Genomic DNA, 21,133 nt, shown 5'->3' on the forward strand with positions numbered 1-21,133 from the left:
TGCCATGGAATGTTTTGCTACTTTAAAAGTTTTTTCTCATTTGGCTTTGCTTCTTTTGCCAATTGCTTTAAATCTGTGCCCTCTCGTACTCGATCCTTTCACGAGTGGGAACAGTTTCTCCCTATCTACTCTATCCAGACCCCTTATGATTTTGAATACCTCAATCAAATCTCCCTCAAACTTCTTTTCTTCAAGGAAATCAGTCCAATCTATCTTCATAACTGAAGTTCCTCATCCCTTAGCCCATTCTCATGAATCTTTTCTACATTCTCTCCAATGCCTTCACATCCTTCCTAAAGTGTGGCACCCAGGACTGGACGAAATACTCCAGCTGTCTTACAGTGTCTTATACAAGTTCAAAATAATGCCATGCTCTTTACATTATTCCCCTATTAATAAAGCCAAGGATATCATATGCTTTATTAACCACTCTCCCAACCTGTTCTGCCACCTTCAACGACTTATGCAAATATACACCCAGGTCCCTCTGCTCCTACACCCCCCCCCTTAGAATTGTACCCTTTATTTTATATTGTCTCCCAATGTTCTTCCTACCAAAATTAATCACTTCACATTTCTCTGCATTTAACTTCAGTTGCCATCCATCTGCCGACTCCACCAACCTGTCTATGTCCTTTTGAAATTCCACACTGTCCTCCTCACAGTTTACAATGCTTCCAAGTTTTGTATCATCTGCAAGCTTTGAAATTGCCCTATGCACACCAAAATCTAGATCATTAATATATATCTGGAAAAACAAGGCTCCCAAAACTGACCCCTGGAGAACTCCACTACAAATTTTCCACCAGCCTGAAAAACATCCATTAACTATTACTCTCTGTCTCCTGTCATTCAGCCAACTTTGTTTCCATGTTGCTACTTTCCCTTTTATTCACTGTATTAAATGCCTTTTGGATGTACATGTGCGCCACATCAACAGCGTTGCCCTCATCAACACTCTCTGTAACCTCTTCAAAGCCTCCAGCAAGTTAATTAAACATGATTTTCCCTTAAGAAGTCCATGCTGGCTTTCCTTAATTAACCCACATTTGTCCATGTGGCTATTAATTTTGTCCTGAATTACAGTTTCTTGGAGTTTCCTACCACCAGTGTTAAACTGATTGGCCTGTAGCTTATCTCTACACTGTTTTTCAAACAAGGCTGTAACATTTGCAATTCTCCAGTCCTCTGGCACTACCTGAGTCTAAGGAAGACTGAAAAATTATGGCCAGTGCCTCCGCAATTTCCACTTTCACTTCCCTTAGTATCCTTGGATCCACCTCATCTGGTCCTGTTATCTTATCCAGTTTAAATACAGACAGCCTATCTAATACGACCTCCTTATCAATTTTAAATTTTTCAAGTGACATATGAACATATGAATTAGGAACAGGTGAATTAGGAACTCAGTCCCTTCAACCTGCTCTGCCATTCAATAAGATCATGGCTGATCTGAATGTAACCTCAACCCCACATTCCTGCCTACCCCTGATAACCTTTCACCCCTTTGTTAATCAAGAAACTATCCAGCTCTGCCTTAAAAATATTCAAAAATTCTGCTTCCACCACCTTTTCAGGAAGAGAGTTCCAAAGACTCAAAACTCTCTGAGAAAAAATTCTCATCTCTGTCCTAAATGAGTGACCCCTTATTTTTAAACATTGACCCCTAGTTCTAGATTCTCCCACAAGAGGAAACATCCTCTTCACATCCACCGTCAGGACCCCTCAGGATTCTAAAGGTTTCAATCAAGTTGTTTCTTACTCTTCTAAATTCCACGGATACAGGCCTAACCTGTCCAACCTTTCCTCATTAGACAACTCGCCCATTCCTGGTATTAGTCTAGTAAACCTTCTCTGAACTGCTTCTAATGTATTTACATCTTTCCTCAAATAAAGAGACCAGTACTGTACACAATACTCCAGATTTGGTCTCATCACTGCTGTGTACAACTGAAGCATAACCTCCCTAATTTTGTAATCAATTCCCCTCACAATAAATGATAACATTCTATTAGCTTTCCTAATTACCTGTTGTACCTGCAAACTAACCTTTTGTGATTCATGCTCTGGGACATCCAGATCCTTCTGAATTTCAGAGCTCTGCAATCTTTTAATATTTAGGTAATAAGCTTATTTATTCTTCCTGCCAAAATGAACAATTTCACATTTGCCCACATTATGTTCCATTTGCCAGATCTTTGCCCACTCACGTAACCTATCAATGTCGCTTTATAGCCTCCTTCTGTCCTCTTCACAATTTACTTTCCTACCTATCTTTGTGTTGTCAGCAAATTTAGCAATCATTCCTTCGGTTCCTTCATCCAAGTCATTTATATAAATTGTAAAAAGTTGAGGCCCCAGCACTGATCCATGTGGTCACCGCCTGCCAACCAGAAAAAACCCATTTATGCCAACTCTCTGCTTCCTGTTAGCCAATCTTCTATCAATGGCAATATGTTACGCCCTACACCATGAGCTTTTATTTTCTGCAATAACCTTTGATGTGGCACTTTATCAAATATCTTCTGGAAATCTAGGTACAGTACATCCACCAGTTCCCCTTGATCAACAGCACATGTGTCTCCTTCAAAGAGCTCCAATAAATTGGTTAAACATGATTTCCCTTTCACAAAACCACACTGACTCTGCCCGCTTGCCTTGTAGGACCTTTGAAAATCACAAACTGTCTTTGAGGTGGGGGTACCCAGTGTTGCAATTTCCAAATTGCGCCTGTACCCATTCCTGCCCTAACAACAATTGAAAATCTAGCCCATTGTATCTAAGCCTCATTGAACACAATAAAAAGGATTTATTTTCAACCATACTTGGTGTCAGATTTGATTTGTCATAAAAGTATGTTGATAGAGTGAGATGATGTAAGGTGTGAGTAGACTCCAGATTTCTTCAACATCTCACCGGCTAAGAGTTGGGCCAAATGGTTTGTTTCTCTGCTGAAAAATTCTGTAACTGAATTTATGTTCAATGCACTAGGTTGACCGTTTATTCTAACAATTTTATGTATGAACTCGTTACTCTTTTTAAGTTAAATTTAACTAGACATTTCATCAAGTTATAATCGCAACCTTATTTCTCCTAGTTTATCTTGCCCACATCCCCACATTAATTTAATAACTGGAATTATGTCCTGTCTTTTTGCCAGCCATAGTTCATTGCTGTATAAGCAAGTGTAAGATTTTGTGTGTCGTAGGTCTCATGAAGAGGCTCCAAGTCTAGTACAGTTTAACAATAAATGTTTAGTAACTACTTGTAACTATATACATATAAACAGTATAAGGTCTAAGCTAGGAGCTGTCTCCATGTTTGCCTCCATACACATCTCTGCCCACTACAAGACTGCCCTCTAGACTCGGGTCATGTGATCCTTTACATCACACTGTGGATACTATTGCACCCAGTCCCACAATGACTCTTTCCATGCCAGACCCTTATATTACAGCAAGCACTATCAATCTCCCAACCCTTTCCAACAACTCTAAGCATGTTAATCAACACTGTAAGCAAAACTGGCTACAATACTCCTAAATGCAATCCCATCATTATTTCCTAGTGTTGACATCACTTCTTTGGACTGGCACTCTCCAGATTTGCTTCAACACCTCACCATCTTGGCAAATGTTGTTCAGACAATATGAACACAATGCTTCGCCAATTAGTACACACAAACTTCACCCCTCCTCCAATGATACACTCTTCACTGTGACAATTCAGGATCAACTGGTTAGGAACCCAACATTCTACCACCAAGCCTTTCAGGTTGCCTCACAAAAGATAACAATGCGGAAATGATCACTTACCTTAACTGATTTCCTGAAAGAAAACCAATGTTAAAATATGATTAACAATCAAACAATTTGGCTGCGTTTGTTTAATATGATGAAAAAGTAGTCACTTTAAAGATGCTATTGTCTCTCAGGAGGCTCTACATATTCTCCGGAATATGTTAGCTTCAATAAAAGTCAGCTGGATGGAACATTTGAATGCAATGGAGCTACTGTTGAGAAGGAGGCACAGAAAATGATCGATAATTTGGTTCTTTTAAAAAAAAAGGAACAGATATTAGCTTCATTTGCCATTCTGAAATGGGTAAAGGCTCTTTTTATTGGCATAATGGGCACACTGATACCTGTACTGAATTACATTATCAAGAGTAGCAGGAAGACAAAAGTAACCAGATCAGTGGAAGCAACCTGTGGGAAAGATGCATTTCCTAATTTTTAAGAGAAGTGTTTGCTAAGCAGAATACACACCCTGACTAGCGTGGTCCCTCTGAGCAAAGCTCAAGTTCTTGCCACCCTCACAGGCTCAGAACTTTAAGGTATCATTACCACATATTTTGTTTCAGTTTGGTCAGCATTGGATGCCAACCCTCCCAATCTTACTGGATTCGGGTGTCTAGAGATCAACTTGAACTAACCTGGAAACATAATGATTGCACCACGAGTCTACAAGTCTTACTGTCATGACACTTATACCTGTCTCATAAAGTGCTCGCCTGATGCTCCTTCAATGATATTGGGCCTCCTCCCTCGTCGGCTGAATCCATGGGGCTCTGTTTTTTTGGTCCACCGCGTGCTCTTGTCCGATTTAAAAAGCCCCATCCGTTTACTGCAACCAACATTGTACCTTGGAAATGAGAAGTAAAAACCTCGTTGAGAAACTTTTCAACTGAGAAAGTCAACACATTCTCCTAAAAGGTATGCAAGAGCAGAGAGACATTCGTGTACACAAATATTTGAAAGTGGCAGAAGTTGAGAAGGATGTTAATAAAATGCATAAGGCTTCATAAACAAAGGCATTGAGTACAAGAAAAAAGGAGGAAGTTACGATAAATCTTTATAAATCATTGGTTAGGCCTCAGCGGGAGGCTAATTCTGGGCACCTCTCTGTAGGAAAGATGTCAAGGCCTTATAAAGGGTGTAGATGAGGTTTACTAGGAAGGTACCAGGGATGAGGGACTTCAGTTCCATGGAGACTGAAGAAACTGGGATTGTTCCCCTTAGAGCACAAAAGGTACCAAAAAAGTACTTTGCATCTGTCTTCATTAAAGAAGTGGATGTTGTCAATGTCACAGTAAAGGAAGGGTGGTAGAGAAATTGGAAAGGATAAAAATAGATAAAGGGGAAGCACTCAATAGGTTGGCTGTGCTCAAAGTTGAAAAGTCACCCAGTTCAGTTGGGATGCATCCTAGGAAATCAAGGGTAAAAATTGTGGATCTGTCACAATCTTCCAATGCTCCTTAGACATGAGTATGGGGCTAGAAGGCTGGAGTACTGCAAATACTACAACCCTGTTTAAAAAAACTGCAGCGGGATAACCCCAGCAACTACATTTTACGATTCTTTCAGAAATATCTTGCACTGTTTAAGGTAGCACACATTTGTTGGATTTTTAAATTGCTGTCTGGGTATAAAACTGGCATTGCAAATCATTACAGAAACTGTCCAACTTTCATTTCCACCCATTTTCGGGGCTTCTAATTCATAATGTCAGTTTCACAATCCCACTGGCAACTTGCAAATCTACCTTTCTGTGTCAGCACTTCCACCTGATCATCAGAATTAGAGCTTGCATTTACATGGTGCCTTTAATGCAGTAAATTGTCCCAACCTGCTTCACAGGAACGTTATCAAACACATTTTAATGCCAAGCCAGATAAAGAAGATGGTAGGTCAGCAACCTGAAATGTTGAGCAGAATTTAATCCAGGCAATGGGGGTCGCCTCCACCGGCTGGGGAGCCAGCAAAAGCCCCATGTTTCCACCAGTGGGAAAGGTGCACTGTATTAAGTGCCTATCAGACAATTAAGTGGCCATCTTTGGGCATTTCTCAGGATCAAGGACCCAGGGAGCAGAAAACCTGTCCCCCCAGGACCTGCCAGCTGATCAGAGGCCTGCAGCTCTCCATTGCTCGTCAGCAGCACCTGGAGCGGGGACAATTGCCAGTAATGCACCCACCATAGGTCCAGCATCAATGAGGGACTCAAGGTCAAAGGTGAGTGAAGGTGGGATGGGGGCTGTGGGGTGGGGAGTCACGCGAGAAGGGGGGTTTCAGGGGCTAGGGCATGGGAGTGACTTTCAGTGGGTCCTCCCCCTTTCCCAATGCCTCGATTAGGCACTGAATGCATTTGAAGGAGGGATCCCCCAGAAGCCCTTAAGCAAGCTCGACAGTGACTGTTTTCTAGGCTCCCCGCATGGTGAGGATCTGCTCACCACTGGTTGAAAACTAGTGGCAGTGGGATGAGGCCCTTAAGGAGACATTAATTGTCCACTTAAGGGCTTCAATTAGCATTAGGGCAGGGAAGTATGCGGGAAAGCCATCCATGAGCCTTCCTGCCCTGGACTCCATCCAATAGAGGTAGGAAGGCGTTGGAGTCTCCCCACCCACCTCCATGGTGCTTCCAGGGGGCATTAAATTCTACCCATTAGCTCTGTTCCTTTCTCCAGATGCTACCTGACCTGTTGAGTGGTTCCAACATTTTCTGTTTTGACTTAAGATATTAGGACAGGTAAGCAAAAACTTGGTCAAAGATTTAGATTTTAAGGTGCATTTTAATGGAGTTTGGGTGCAGAGTTGGTTTAGTGAGGGAATTCTAGAGCTTAAGAGCCTAGGCAGCTGGAAGAAGGGCCAACAATTGTGGGGCAAATAGAGTGAGGTATTCACAAAAGGCAGTAACTGCAGGAGCCTAGAGATCTTGGAGGGCTATTAACCTATACTGATTACATCTTCCCTAAATCACGTAACATTACTGACATTATTAAGTACTTCATGCCTGCCCCATAGTGAGTTTATAGGGATTTTCTGGCATTATCATTCTAAACACTGTTCCACATCTTCAAGGAACTCATTAGTTTACCACAGACTTGTATCAGTTCAATACAAAGGTCGCAGCAATGTTTGAGCCTTTTTGATGTGATACAGTGCTGCAAGTCTGGAGTTGGCAAGCTCTGATAAACTTTATTGAAAGTATAACTCTTGCTTAACAGTCAGCAAACAGCTTGCAATGACTTTAAAATTCCAAGGTATATCTTAGTACATGTGGCGGCCCATATTTCAAATCATAATGTTTAGTTTAGTTCAGTTTGTGATGGTATTTATACAGGACAATCTAGTTTGACTTGGCAGTGAGTTATTAACAGGGACCTGTAATGTACACACCAGAATTGTTCCCACTGTCTGACTGTACACTCTGAGCTCAGTTGCCAAATGGAAAGAATGCCATCACCATTTACTTTGAACCCTATTGATTTTTTCCCCAGAGAGCTTCAAACGAAATGGCTGGATGTTTTTCAAGGTTTTGTGCATATGAGAAGGCTTGGCAGATCTGCCAATCTGATACAGATCACTTTCATCACATCTTCTAGCAATATCTTGGATGGGGAACTACTAAACCTGACAGTTCTGGGTCAGCTTGGAGATGTCATGCACGACTTTGGAAACAGTGTGTCATGCATGAGAGCAATCAGCGATGCCAAGTGAGGAACCATTTTCCTTTGTCCTGGGCAATAAGCTGTATATAAATAACTCTTGAAAATCTGCTTAACTCTTGCAGTCTGCCTCACATTTAGTTTCTTGTATTAAAGCACTAAAAATTAGAATGACACAGCAGGCAGTTCAGCATCCAAAACAGCAACAATGGGTCTATTTCAATTCTGCGTGTTCCCCACTTCTGTACTACACCTAGTCTGAATGGCTGCAATGTGACCTTGCAAATCACCCATGTGAAAATAAAACAGCAAAAACAGACATGCCTGATAAGTTATGCTATGGCCTTCTGGTGAGAAACATTTGAAAATATTCACTTTAACTTGGGGAAAATAAAGCCTCAACTCTTGTGAAAATTTGGTGAATCATCCACACAATCTCCTTGCTCACTGACATCACATATCAATACTTCTCTCTCGTTTCAATAAAGGCATCAACCTATTGGGCAGAGCAATGTCAGTCATGATTGGGTTTGGCAGCACTCTTGCCTCTCAGTTAGTAGGGTGTGGATTCCAGTCCCACTGCAGAGACTTAGGGGGGGAATTTTCTCCCCGTCGTGCAGGCTGGGTGGGAGCTGGCGGGGGTGCAGCATATCGCCTCGGGTGATGGGCTGCGCGCCACCATTTTATGTGGCGCACACCCGGAAGTGCTCAGCACTCCCTGTGCGGGCGGGAGGAGGAGGGAGAATCGGGGCCTGGGCTCTTTCGCGCATGTGCACGAAGAGCACAAAAATCTCCTTGAGGCACGGAGCTGCCTCAGGGAGATTAATTTCATTATGAAAACTTTGAAAAAAAACAGAAAAATTTATTCAGACATGTCACATGAGCTGGGGACATGTCAAAGAATTTTCATTAAAAATTTTATGTAATTTATAAACCCTTCATGAAACCTCATCCTGCCCGTGGAAGAGGTTTCATGAGAAATGCGAAGGCCGCCTGGGCTCTTCGCCTGCCCGCCCACCTTAAGGTTGGATGGACAGCCCAGACAATCAGTTTAATTATTGTTAAAGACTTTTGACAGCTCGGCAGGCATGCAGCCGACTCCGATGTGTGCCCGCTGAATTTAAGAACAAGGAACAAAGAAAAGTACAGCACAGGAACAGGCCCTTCGGCCCTCCAAGCCTGCGCCAATCATATTGCCTGTCAACTAAAATATTTTGCACTTCCGGGGTCTGTATCCCTCTATTCCCATCCTATTCATGTATTTGTCAAGCTGCCTCTTAAACACCACTATCGTACCTGCTTCCACCACCTCCTCTGACAGCGAATTCCAGACACTCACTACCTCTGCGTAAAAAACTTGTCCCACACATCTCCTCTATAGTTTTCTCCTCTAACATTAAATCTATGTCCCTAGTAATTGAGTCTTCCACCCTGGGAAAAAGCTTCTGACTATCTATTGTGTCCATGCCACTCATAATTTTGTAAACTTTTATCAAGTCGCCTCTCAATCTCCGTCGCTCTAGTGAGAACAATCCAAGTTTCTCCAACCTCTCCTCATAACTAATAACCTCCAGACCAGGCAGCATCCTGGTAAACCTCCTCTGCACCCTCTCCAATGCCTCCATATCCTTCTGGTAATGTGGTGACCAGAATTGCATGGAATATTCCAAGTGTGGCCTAACCAAGGTTCTATACAGCTGCAGCATGACTTCCCAGCTTTTATACTCAATATCCCTGCCAATGAAGGCAAGCATACCATATGCCTTCCTGACTATCTTATCCACCTGCGTTGGCACTTCAGTGACCTGTGGACCTGTACACCCAGATCCCTCTGCCCGTCAATGCACTTAAGGGTTCTGCCATTTACTGTATAATTCCTGCCTGTATTAGATCTTCCAAAATGCATTACCTCGCATTTGTCCAGATTAAACTCCATCTGCCATTTCTCCGCCCAAGTCTCTAACCGATCTATATCCTGTTGTAACCTTTGACAATCCTTTTCACTGATCCCTGTCGAACTCCACTTGGCACAGCTCTCCATTCAGAAAAGCTCCCTTCCACTGCTACCCTCCGTCTTCTAGCTAATTCTGTATCCATCTTGCCAGCTCACCTCTGATCCCAAGCGACTTTACCATCTGCCATGAGGGACCTTGTCAAAGGCCTTACTGAAATCCATGTATATAACATCCACTGCCCTTCCATTGTCGATCATCTTTATCACTTCATCAAAAAATTCGATCAAGTTAGTGAGAAGTGACCACCCCTTCACAAAACCATGCTGCCTCTCACTAATACGCCCATTTGCTTCCAAATGGTAGTAAATCCTGTCACGAAGTATCTTCTCCAATAATTTCCCTACCACTGACGTAAGGCTCACCGGCCTGTAATTTCCTGGATTATCCCTGCTACCCTTCTTAAACAATGGAACAACATTGGCCATTCTCCAGTCCTCTGGGACCTCACCCGTAGCCAGTGAGGATACAAAGATTTCTGTCAAGGCCCCAGCAATCTCCTCCCTTGCCTCCCTCAGTACTCTGGGGTAGATCCCATCTGGCCCGGAGACTCATCCACCTTAATATTCTTCAGGACGCCTAACATCTCCTCTTTTTTGATCTCAACATGATCCAGGCCATCTACACACTATTCCCTAGACAAATCAACCGCTAAGTCCTTCTCTTTGGTGAATACTGATGAGAAGTACTCATTTAGTATCTCTCCCATTTCTTCTGGCTCTGCACACAGATTCCCACCTCTGTCCCTGAGTGGGCCCACCCTTTCCCTAGCCACCCTCTTACTTTTTACATATGTATAAAAGGCCTTGGAATTTTCCTTAATCCTGGTTGCCAGTGACTTTTCATGACCCCTTTTAGCCCTCCTGACTCCTTGCTTAAGTTTCTTCCTACTTTCTTTATATTCTCCACAGGCTTCATCTGTTCCCAGCCTTCTAGCCCTTATGAATGCTTCCCTTTTCTTTTTGACTAATCTCACAATATCCTTCGTTATCCAAGGTTTCTGAAACTTGCCATGCTTATCCTTCATCCTAGCAGGAATGTGCTGGTCCTGAATTCTTATCAACTGACGTTTGAAAGCCCTCCACATGTCAGTTGTTGATTTGCCCTCAAACATCCGCCTTCAGTCTAGATTCCTCAGTTCCTGCCTAATAATGTTATAATTAGCCTTCCCCCAATTAAGCACCTTAACCCGAGGACTCCTGTTTTCCTTATCCACCAGTACCTTGAAACTTACTGAATTATGGTCACTTTTCCCGAAATGCTCCCCTACTGAAACTTCGACCAACTGGCCGGGTTCATTCCCTAATACCAGGTCCAGTATTGCCCCTTCTCTAGTTGGACTATCTACATATTGTCTCAGGAAGCCCTCCTGGATGCACCTTACAAATTCTGCACCAACCAAACCCCTAGCACTAATTGATTCCCAGTCAACAGAGGGAAAGTTAAAATCACCCACCACATTGCTTTTACACCTTTCCAAAATCTGCCTACATAACTGTTCCTCAATCTCCCGCTGGCATTTGGGAGGTCTATAGTAAACCCCCAGCATTGTGACTGCCCCCTTCCTATTCCGGAGCTCTACCCATATTGCCTTGCTGCAAGAGCCCACCGAGGTGTCCTCCTGTTGTACAGCTGTGATATTCCCCTTAACCAGCAGTGCAACTCCCCCACCTCTTCTACATCCCTCTCTATCCTGCCTGAAACATCTAAAACCTGGAACGTTTATCTGCCAATCCTTCAACCAAGTCTCTGTAATAGTAATAACATCATAGTCACAGGTACTAATCCAAGCTCTAAGCTCATCTGCCTTGCCTGTTATACTTCTCGCATTGAAACAAATGCATTTCAGACCCCAACTCCCACTGTGTTCAGTAATTTCTCCCTGCCTGCCCTTCCTCTTAGTCCTACTGGCCATATTCACTGGTTCCCAGTCTTTTATTTCACTTGCTGACCTATTGCTCTGGTTCCCACCCCCCTGACATACCTGTTTAAACCCTTCCGAGTGACACCAGCAAACCTCGCAGCCAGGATATTGGTGCCCCTCCAGTTTAGATGCAACCTGTCCTTCTTATAGAGGTCCCAGCTGCCCCGGAAGAGATCCCACTGATCCAAATATTGGAAATCCTCCCTCCTACACCATCTGTTCAGCCACGTATTTAGCTGCACTCTCTTCCTATTTCTAGCCTCACTGGCATGTGGCACAGGGAGTAATCCTGAGATTACAACCCTAGAGGTCCTGTTTTTTAACTTTCTGCCCAACTCCCTGAACTCCCGCTGCAGGACCTCTTCACTCTTCCTGCCTATGTCGTTAGTACCAATGTGTACCACGACCTCTGGCTGTTCTCCCTCCCCCTTCAGAATGTCCCATACCCGATCAGAGACATCCTGGACCCTGGCACCAGGGAGGCAACATACCATCCTGGTGTCTCTTTCACGACCACAGAAGCACCTATCTGAGCCACTGACTATAGAGTCCCCTATGACAATTGCTCTTCTGTGCTTTGACCCCCCCTATACCTTTTAGAGAGGGGGACAGCCACAGGGGATTTCTGCACTGACTGCCTGCCCCTTCTAGTGGTCACCCATTTATCTGTCTGTGTAGCTTGGGTGTGACCACGACTCCAAAACACCTGTCAATGTTAAGATCGGAATGACGCATGGTGACGCCAGGGTGCATGCCCGAAGTCACCACGCATCATTTTGCACGCCAACCAGAAGATTCAGGCCTTAAACACATAATCTAGACTGACACAGTGCAGTACTGCTGCACTATTGGAGATGATATGCAGAATCCTCCAATCCCACCTGCAGCAGGAATCATGGCGGGCAGGGGCACTTAATTTGGTGTGAATCAAAAAATTAGTTTCCCGACAGAGGGAAAATAGTTTGCAATTTTGTTCTCCTGACTTTCAAAGTGGGTCCATTTTCTCACTGAGTAATGCCAGGAACCCCAATTTTATTCATTAGCAAGTCATGAATGCTCATTAAAAGGCCAACTCACTGGAATCATGTTCCCCGTCCAATTAAATTCCATGCCAGCGGCTAACTAGAACGTTCTGTATTACGACTGTATATAAGTGGTGTGCACTTCACTTCATTCATGCCTTGGTGGTCAGTAGATGCTGCTTTCACCTTCCTTTCAAACCGTCACTGATACAAATCAGGTGCCATTAACACAAATTGCACCAAGGTTTGGCACGGGAGGCATTACCAGTGGGGAGGAGTGAGACGGAGGCAGGACTATACAGGGTTGGGGTGGGGGGGGGAACCATACAGGAAGGTTGAGATGCAGAAATAAGTGGAAGGTGTAGAACCAGAAAGCTCGATGGGAAGGGTGAAAGACTGGGGGTGGTGGGGGGGCAGGCCATATTTAAGAGACTGTCCGGGGAATGAGGCCACACTGTCAGGGGCATGTTAGAGGGCTCTACGTGGCACCATGTCTTGGTTCTGTTCTTGGGCAGGGGGAGGCATCTCTGGACAGTGACAGCCATGCACAGAATTATGTGTAGGACGTGATCAGTCATCTAAGGCATCTGGTCCTGGGGATTCGAGGCATGGTACTGGGATGCAGAGGGCACAGTCACATTCAGGGAAGGTGTTTGGATTCGGTACAGTGGCAATTTTAAGGAGATGGAAGAGTCTCTGTAAGTATGGGTGCAGGTGGCTTCGAGAAGGGAAGGGGTCAGATTAACGAAGGGCATGGGGACATCAAAATTGAAGGAATGGCGGGGGGAATAGTAATATCCATATAAATTATAATGGGGTCAGGGGTAATGGGGAGAGGTTGGATGGTCACAGCATGAAATGAAATCAGGTGGTGACTGTGGAGAAGGATGGGAAGAACTTGGTGGATGACATGGGGAGATTGGAAGGTGCTGGTCACACTCACAGAAGTCAGGACAACACCTTTCCCTTTACTCAGTAATGACATAGTTGGAAAAACAAGTATGAATAAACAATGTGGGAGGGGTTTCAAAGCATGTGGGAGGAGTTAATGACTCCACTTTTGGGCTGAGTGAAGGGGCACCCTATTAATCATTTACTCAAACCACAAAGAACAAGGCTCAGGTTTCGAGGGTCAAATGTCAATTGAAGGAACATTGCACTTTGACTACTGGGGCACATTCATGTGGAAATTCATTAAAATTTGGGGCTACATTTGAGTAGGTATGATTGGCTATCTGTTCCTGACAGAGACATGTAAAAAGAGATGGAGATGGAGATGAAGTCATTCAAGGGCTATGGCTGCTGGACAGCAGCTAGATGCACACCCCAAGCTTCACTAATCCCAGTTAAATGGTCATGGCTGACAAGGCACAATGCTTAAAGTTTAGACATTATGGCAAGGCTAAGTTCTCTATATACAGTGTCAATGGAGGCAAGCTGACAATTGCCTATTGGAGGGGCTTGCACATGGCTGTAATCACCCTGATCAAGGCCCTATTTGTGCATGGGCAGTCATGTGTGAAGGGCAGTATCAGCCACCTGTGTTCCTCCAGGATGTGCCTCACCTGCAAGGAGTGGTCTGGGGGATGCCGTCTGGATGGAGGCCAGGCCAATGGCTTTGCACTGGCCTCCTGGCTTGGAGATGGAGGGAAACCTGTCAAGAGAAAGCTTAAATAAATTCTCAAATGTATTCAATGACAGATACAAAGAGGAATGGGGAATGCAGGCTGCAGGCAACCCTGCCTTGTTTATAGCTCTAAGATGAATGAGGAGAAGAAGGGCCCAGCACCGATTGGCACTGGTCCAGGATACGCAGCAGCATGAACTGCAAGAGGGAGCGGGGCCCCAAGAGGTCCAAGGTACTCCCGAAAGGGGGCAAATGCAACAAGACCAGTGGCCCAAACACAGGTATATTGAAGACACTGTTCATGTATGGAGATAAGCAAAAGACAATGTCACAGGCATCCTCAATTGTTCAGGGATGTGGTGGCTCACATTTGCAGCCTTCTCCATAAAGAACTTATGCCACAAGGTCTTGGAGGGCATCCCATGCCAGTGGCTTTGACAGGCAACTGCCGCACTGAGCCTTTTTGCCAGTTGGTCCTTCCAGGATTCCACTGGGGACCTTTGCGGTATTTCCAAATCGACGACACACGAATGCATAAAGGTGATAGTTGGCCATTTCACTAGAGCACATCAGTATGTCCATTCTACATGGATGCTGAAAACCAGGCTACCAGAGCTGTGGGATTCACAGTGATATCCAGTTTCCCCCAAGTGCAGGGTGTCATTGACTACACACAAGAGCTCCCTGGCAGCAGCCCACAAGATTCATCAATTGAAAAGGATTTCACTCTCTGAACATCCAGCTAATCTGTGATCACTGAAGGAAAATCCTGCATATATTTGTCATGGTATCATATATGATACATATGATACATCATATGTCTTATTCTTAAATCTTGACATACTTGCAGGTGCCACAGATATTTGAGGAATCTCAGCGCTTACAAGGCTAGTTCCTCAGGGACAAGGGATTCCCCCAGGACACGTGACTGAAGACACCCGTTCGTTGTCCACTGAAATTAGTGTGGCTGAAGCGAGATACAATGCTGCACATTCTGCCACCAGGTCCTGATGGAGCAGATGATAGGTCTCCTGAAGATGCGTTGCCAATGTTTGGACCACTCAGATAGGGCTCTGCATTACTCGCCATGGAGAGTGTCCCAGATCATCTTTGTCTGCTGCGCCCTGCACAACCTAGAGCTGTGAAGTGGGAAGGGTTGCCTGATGGAGAAACAGAGGAGCAGTCACGGCAGCTTATAAACGGCTGCAATTCCAAATTACCCAGGGATGCACTCATGACAGTTTGACACCTGCTCAATAAGATGGGCCGACCACACATATCACTCTTTCTGGCATAACCAGACAGTGAGCAGCATCATGAGAGCACCATATGTCTCATCACCAGCTCTCCTCAATGCAGAATGATGAGGCATCATCTCGCTAATGCTAGCCAATCACCATTAGGACATCATGAAACAATAAGCATTAGTATCTTGATCATGCAGTTAAGGTTCAAGGTTTGTTTGCATTGTCCTCACTGAGATTGTCTCAGCAGGACAAAAGTGTGCTGAGGTGCAACCACTCAGGACCCTGCAATTGTCAGAAGCCTGAAAAGTTTCTGTCCTCGATGACCTTTGCATTAGGGCAATATCTTGAGCAGTCATTTTGGATATACCAGCCACTGAGGAATTGTTTTCTGCTTGGAACCTGTGGCCTTAAGAGAGTTGGCTTTGCATCACAATCCTCAAGACGGTGCAGCACATGAGGCCACTCCTGTCTCTCTGCCCTAAGTCTCTGAATGCCCTGTCGTGCAATGATTTCCAATTCGAGTCAAGTATCCAAAGACTACTGAAACCCTTGCAAGCTCAGGAAACAGCTTCATCAAGATGAACACACACCTCTTAATTCATACACTCTAATCCTCTTGCAGTCAAGGCTAAGGTGCCCATCTGCCTAATTCTCGCAGAGAATGACAAATCACTAAAGAAGGCCATTCAGCATTAAATGTGAACACTACAGCTTCCTCCAGACAGGCATAGAAGCCTATGGGCTTCGAAGGTTAGCATTACAGTGCTCAGAAAGTTTCTCACACATGAAAAATCATTCTAAACGACACATTAGACAAACGATTCTAATTTAAATCGCGGCAATTACTCGTGCCATCCACAAACTGACATTAGCAAAACAGCAGCAGTAAAATCAATAACCTCAATGAGCACTTCTTCCGAGGCCAAAGCATGGTAACCTATGATAGCTGACAGGAGTATTGGCCAGGCAGCACCGTCACATATTATGTGTATTGCCCAATGTTGTTGATGTAGAATTATAGATGACACACTCTGGTGAAAATGTGGGAGAACTGAAGCAGTTGAAGTTCTTGATGGAACTTCTTTGGGGGCAACATCCTGGACCCTTAAATGACCATGAAACTTTGAAGTAAATTGAATAAAAATGGAAGCCATGATACTTGAAGATGGATAGATTCAACATATTTTTACAAAAGAGACATCTATACACAATGAGTGAACACCTGTGCCACCAGTGTGCATTCAATTCTTAATTTTTTGAACCCTACCACTAGGTCTAGGTGCAGCCCCAACATCTGCAGCTGAGGCACAGGCAGTCCATTGACTGCTACGTCCTGTTGTCTGAGATGACTTTGGCAGGTGTCCTCTGATGGCCCAAGGCCTTGAGGTATCTGGCTTGCTGCTAAAGGGGTCCTGCTCAGGTGCAGGTGTGCTTTCGCCTGACCTGCTGGGGTTGATGGGGTCACTGGCAGAGGGGAAGTGGAGAAGCAAGGCACCCTTGGAGTGTCCTGGGTGGATGCCCCCAAAGTGCCTGGCTGGCACTCCTCCCAGTGGGTGCCTGATAGCCCTTGCCTGACTCCTTAAGAAGGAGCACCTGGAGGAAGGTCGAGGTGCCTGGTCCCCTCTCACCTAGCTAGCTGTTGGAACATACCCATGGCTAGAGCAACGATGTGCAGGTCCGAGTGCAAATCTGGCAGAAACCGCGGGATCTGGGTCTCCAACGCGGCCACCACTCTTTCATGGAGAATTTGATGTGCTTGCATGCCAGAGCCATGACAGCAGACAGAACATGGACAGACTCCTCCAGCCTTCAGTCTAATCTGTGGATGACCTCTGACAACTCTGCCTATGTTCCCCTGCCTGTTTCTGCATCTCCAAGAGGTCTCTTAGGGCCAAGTTCAGAGGCTCATCTTTGTACTCGGACTCAGAAGGGGCCTGGTCTCCAGCAGTCCACTTGAGTGTCAGAGGCCTCAGCTGCTACTGCCTCCACCAGCTGTGGTTCCCTGTTTGTGAGGCGATCACCAGATTACGAACCCAAGCCTGCTCTAGAACTAAGTCCCACCAAGATGTGTGTATCTGCACTGGTGGAGGGTGCAGGTGAACGCAATGATGGTGCTCCCTCTGAGGATACTACGGCTTCCACCTCAGAGGTGGCCTGGGGGCTGGGGCTGTGGCGCCTGGATGGTGATGTCCTCCTCATTTTCTTGCTGGTACCTGGAATTGAGAAAAGAAAGATTTAGTGATTGACTAAGTAGGCACATACATTGAAGATTACTCACAGTCAATGCCAGCATATTGCAGATAGATACTGGATGCATCCTCACTCGGTTGTTGGTGGAGGCCGATCACACCTTCTGCACAGGCATGGTGTCTCTCCTCTCCTGCCAGCTCAGCGGCCTGTTCCTCGAATGTACTGAGGGGGTGGATTTCCAGGGTGCCACCTCTGATTTTTGCACGCTCTCTCTTGTTATGGGATATTTTGTCCTGCAGAAAGACAGGAATGATTGTGAGGCCACGAGGTGAATGCGCAGTTCAGAAGCATGCATACCTAATGTCACTGCTGATCCCTCCCCAGTAAGTGATTAAGAATCCATGTGTCCAGCCACTAATATGAGATGGAGAGCTTAAGGTGGCTGGCACACATTCAGTGCTGATATCCCATCTGCTAGTCATTTGTGCCAGCCCTGTGCATTCCAACCCTTACACTGCCAGATGCACTTATGAGATAGTGAGTTTGCAGTGAGTAGATGTTTCACTTACCCTGGCGGAGCACAGCAGATCATTTATTCTCTTCCTGCACTGCAGGCCGGCCCTTTTTTTGGGCCCCATGGCCACTAACCACCCCAGCCACCTCTTCCCAGGCCAGTGTGGTCAGGTGGGAGGGATTCCTGTTCCCATCCCTTGGAAGGAGCACCTCCTGCCTTTCCTGGATGGCCTGGAGGAGAGTCTCCAGGGCGGTGTTGCTAAACTGTGAGGCCGACGATTGCTTTTTTCTCTTAGACATTCTGATTGATGCAGAATCTGGAGCTCCTGGCCTGCAGTGAATGAATGGCTGTCCAGGTGCCGTTTAAATATAGCTCCAGAACCTTTGACCCCATGAGGTAACGGCGCCACCAGATTCGCCAAGCTTCTCACGGATGTATAATTAATGAGCTGAAAAGCGGAAGATTGCACATGCTCAGCCATCCCAGTGGGAATCGCGCCAACTTTCCTGCCTGTCACCGGATTTAGTCTCCAGAACAGAAGATTCTGCCCAACATCTTTTAAATTACATGTTAAACAGAGGTGGACTTAAAAGATCCCATAGCGCCATTCAAAAAAGAGAAGGGGAGTTCTCCTAGCGTTCTGGCCAAGATTTATCCCTCAACCAACATCACTAAAACAGGTTATCTGGTCATTATCATATTACTGTTTGTGGGAACTTGCTGTTCAAAAATTGGCTGCTGAGGTTCCTACATTACAACAATGACTACAACTTCAAAAGTAGTTAATTGACTATAAAGCACTTTGGGACATCCTGAGATCATGAAAGATGCGTTATAAATGCAAGTCTTTCTTTAACCAAGGTTTTAATCTCCTAGTCCCTACAATGTAACTTCACTTCATGGATAACACCAGTGTTCTCTGTAAATATTCTGCCTGTCAAGTACGCTGCTGACACATTGTTGATAAAAAGCGATATGGTTTTGGTACAATCTTTTTCAAAGAAACTGGGGCTGTTTTTCTTGGAACAGAGCAAGTTAAGGGTATATTTAACAGAATCATTTAAAATGATATGAGGTATTCATAAGTGTTCATGGGCAAAAATGTTTCCACTGACAGGAGAAACAGTAACCAGAGGCCACAGATTTAAGATAATAGGCAAAAGAAAAAGAGGGGAGATAAGGAGAGTTTTTTAAGCAACAAATTGTTGTGATATTGAATGCACTGCCTGGAAGGGTGATGGAAGCAGTTTCAGTAACAACTTTCAAAAGAAAACTGGATATACACTTTAAAAGGAACAATAGGGAAAGAGCAGGAGTCTGGGATGCATTGGATGGCGCTTGCAAAGAGCTGGCAGAGACACAATGGGCCAAATTTCACCCTTCTAAACTACTTGAAATCATCATTTCAGAATTCAATACTGATCCACATCCAGTTGCAGCTGTGCAGTATGCTTACAGATAATCTATAGAAGCCTTGTGTGTTGGCATAACTGCACATCTATAAACATAAATATGCTCAAGAATCAGAGTGCCTTATTTATAAAAGGATGGTCTGATAATGTGTTTGTTATCTGAGGTTGGATTGTGGATGGTGTTGAGGCTCAGTTTGCATTGGGAGTGGAGGATGGGGATGCAATTGGGTTTGAGGTTAGGGTTTGGAGTTGGGGGTGTTGATGTGTTTGTTGGTTTTGGAGCTGGGCATGTGGTTGTGGATGGGGATGTGGATGGTTTGGGATGGGGTTGCAGATGGCGATGGGGCAGGGGTTGGGAATAAGCTTGTGGTTGGGGACGTGGTTGGGGTGGGTTTGAAGGTGACGTTGGGTTTGGATTTTCTTGGGATTCCTAGGCAGATGCACACAGGGCCAAGCCTAATGTATCCAGATGGCAGTCTATGATCTATAGTTGCGGTGCTTGGTGTGCAGCGCGATCTCCAATGCTTCCTCCCAAATCAGGCTGTTGTTCCTTTGTGGAGGTGCCTTGTGGAGCTGGTGAGAACTTGTTGTACAGGTCCATGACATTTTTAAAATCAGATTCATCGGGGAAAGCTGCAGATCCATTTTAGGTCATTTTAGTCAGGGAAAATGGATTGTTATTTAAAGAGTCAATGACTTTCAAAAAATCACTGGGTCAATAAAAAGTTTTGAGGGGAATCTAGATAAGTACATGGGAGCAAGAAATTTACGGATAAGTAGATAAGGTTAGATAAAGTAAAATGGGAGGAGTTTTGTGGAGCACCAATATTGGCTTAAACCGATTGGACCAAATTACCTGTTTCTGTGCTTTGAACTCTACCTAATTCTATGTAATCTGAAACACATTAGCAATTGCATTGTCATGAAAAATATTTATTCTGATAAGGACCAATAATGGTAAACCTAGCTGATTTCCAGTACATTCAAGCCGACTGGAATGCAAACCTTCCTTGGCACTTGGTATAATATTGTTACTGTGAACAATTCATAGTGGTTCCCTTCTAGCTTTGTGGTGATCCTCCAACCTTACAATCCTACAAGGACTCTGCATTCCTCTGACCTCCTGTGCATACCCTGACTTCTTTTGCCACACCACTAGCTGGCCATGCCTTCAGCGGCTGAGGCCCTAACCTCTGGAATTCCCTCCCTAAACCTCTCTATCTCTCGCTCCTCCTTTAAAATGCTCCTTAAAAATTACCTCTTTGACCAAACTTTTGGTCACCTGTCCTAAATAAAAACAGAAAGTGCTGGAAAAACTCAGCAGGTCCAGTAGCATCTGTAGAGAGAGAAACAGTTAAAGTTTTGAGTCCAACATGACTCTTCTTCACAACTGATATATCCTAATATGGCTCAGTGTCAAATTTTATCTGATATCGTTAATGTGAAGCACTTTGAGATGTTTTAATATTTTAAAGGTGCTGTGTAGATGCAATTTTTAGTTGCTGCCATGTTGATGCAATTTTTAGTTGCTGAGATAACAGCCCCTTAAGAGAACTTGGTGTATTTTTAAACCGTGAAATGCAGCAGACAACACAATCCTCCCCCGCCGAGAAAACCTACATCCCACGTGTCAAATGCAGTTACTCAATTTATGTGCTGACTCATTTTACTGTTTTTGTTCAGCAGATCGCAAAGTGTTTTATTAGCTAATGCTGCTTAAGAATGCTGGCTTAAGTTTGGG

General features: G+C 44.6%; 1 protein-coding gene across 9 annotated transcripts in view; it reads right to left on the reverse strand.

The window, feature by feature from the left end:
* Nucleotides 1-21,133, reverse strand: part of phc3 (polyhomeotic homolog 3 (Drosophila)) — a 199,644-nt gene that overhangs the window by 21,483 nt on the left and 157,028 nt on the right. For 7 of the 9 annotated variants that reach the window (XM_041208147.1, XM_041208172.1, XM_041208163.1 and 4 more), the window contains one exon: nucleotides 4,494-4,644. In XM_041208147.1, the coding sequence (XP_041064081.1) occupies nucleotides 4,494-4,644 (151 nt within the window). Of the gene's footprint in view, nucleotides 1-4,493; nucleotides 4,645-17,229; nucleotides 17,490-17,554; nucleotides 17,760-21,133 lie in introns of those variants that run through there. The other 2 variants (XM_041208181.1, XM_041208191.1) reach the window with 2 other exon arrangements.

Source organism: Carcharodon carcharias, chromosome 2 (genome assembly GCF_017639515.1).
Source record: "Carcharodon carcharias isolate sCarCar2 chromosome 2, sCarCar2.pri, whole genome shotgun sequence".
Taxonomy (NCBI): Eukaryota; Metazoa; Chordata; class Chondrichthyes; order Lamniformes; family Lamnidae; genus Carcharodon; species Carcharodon carcharias.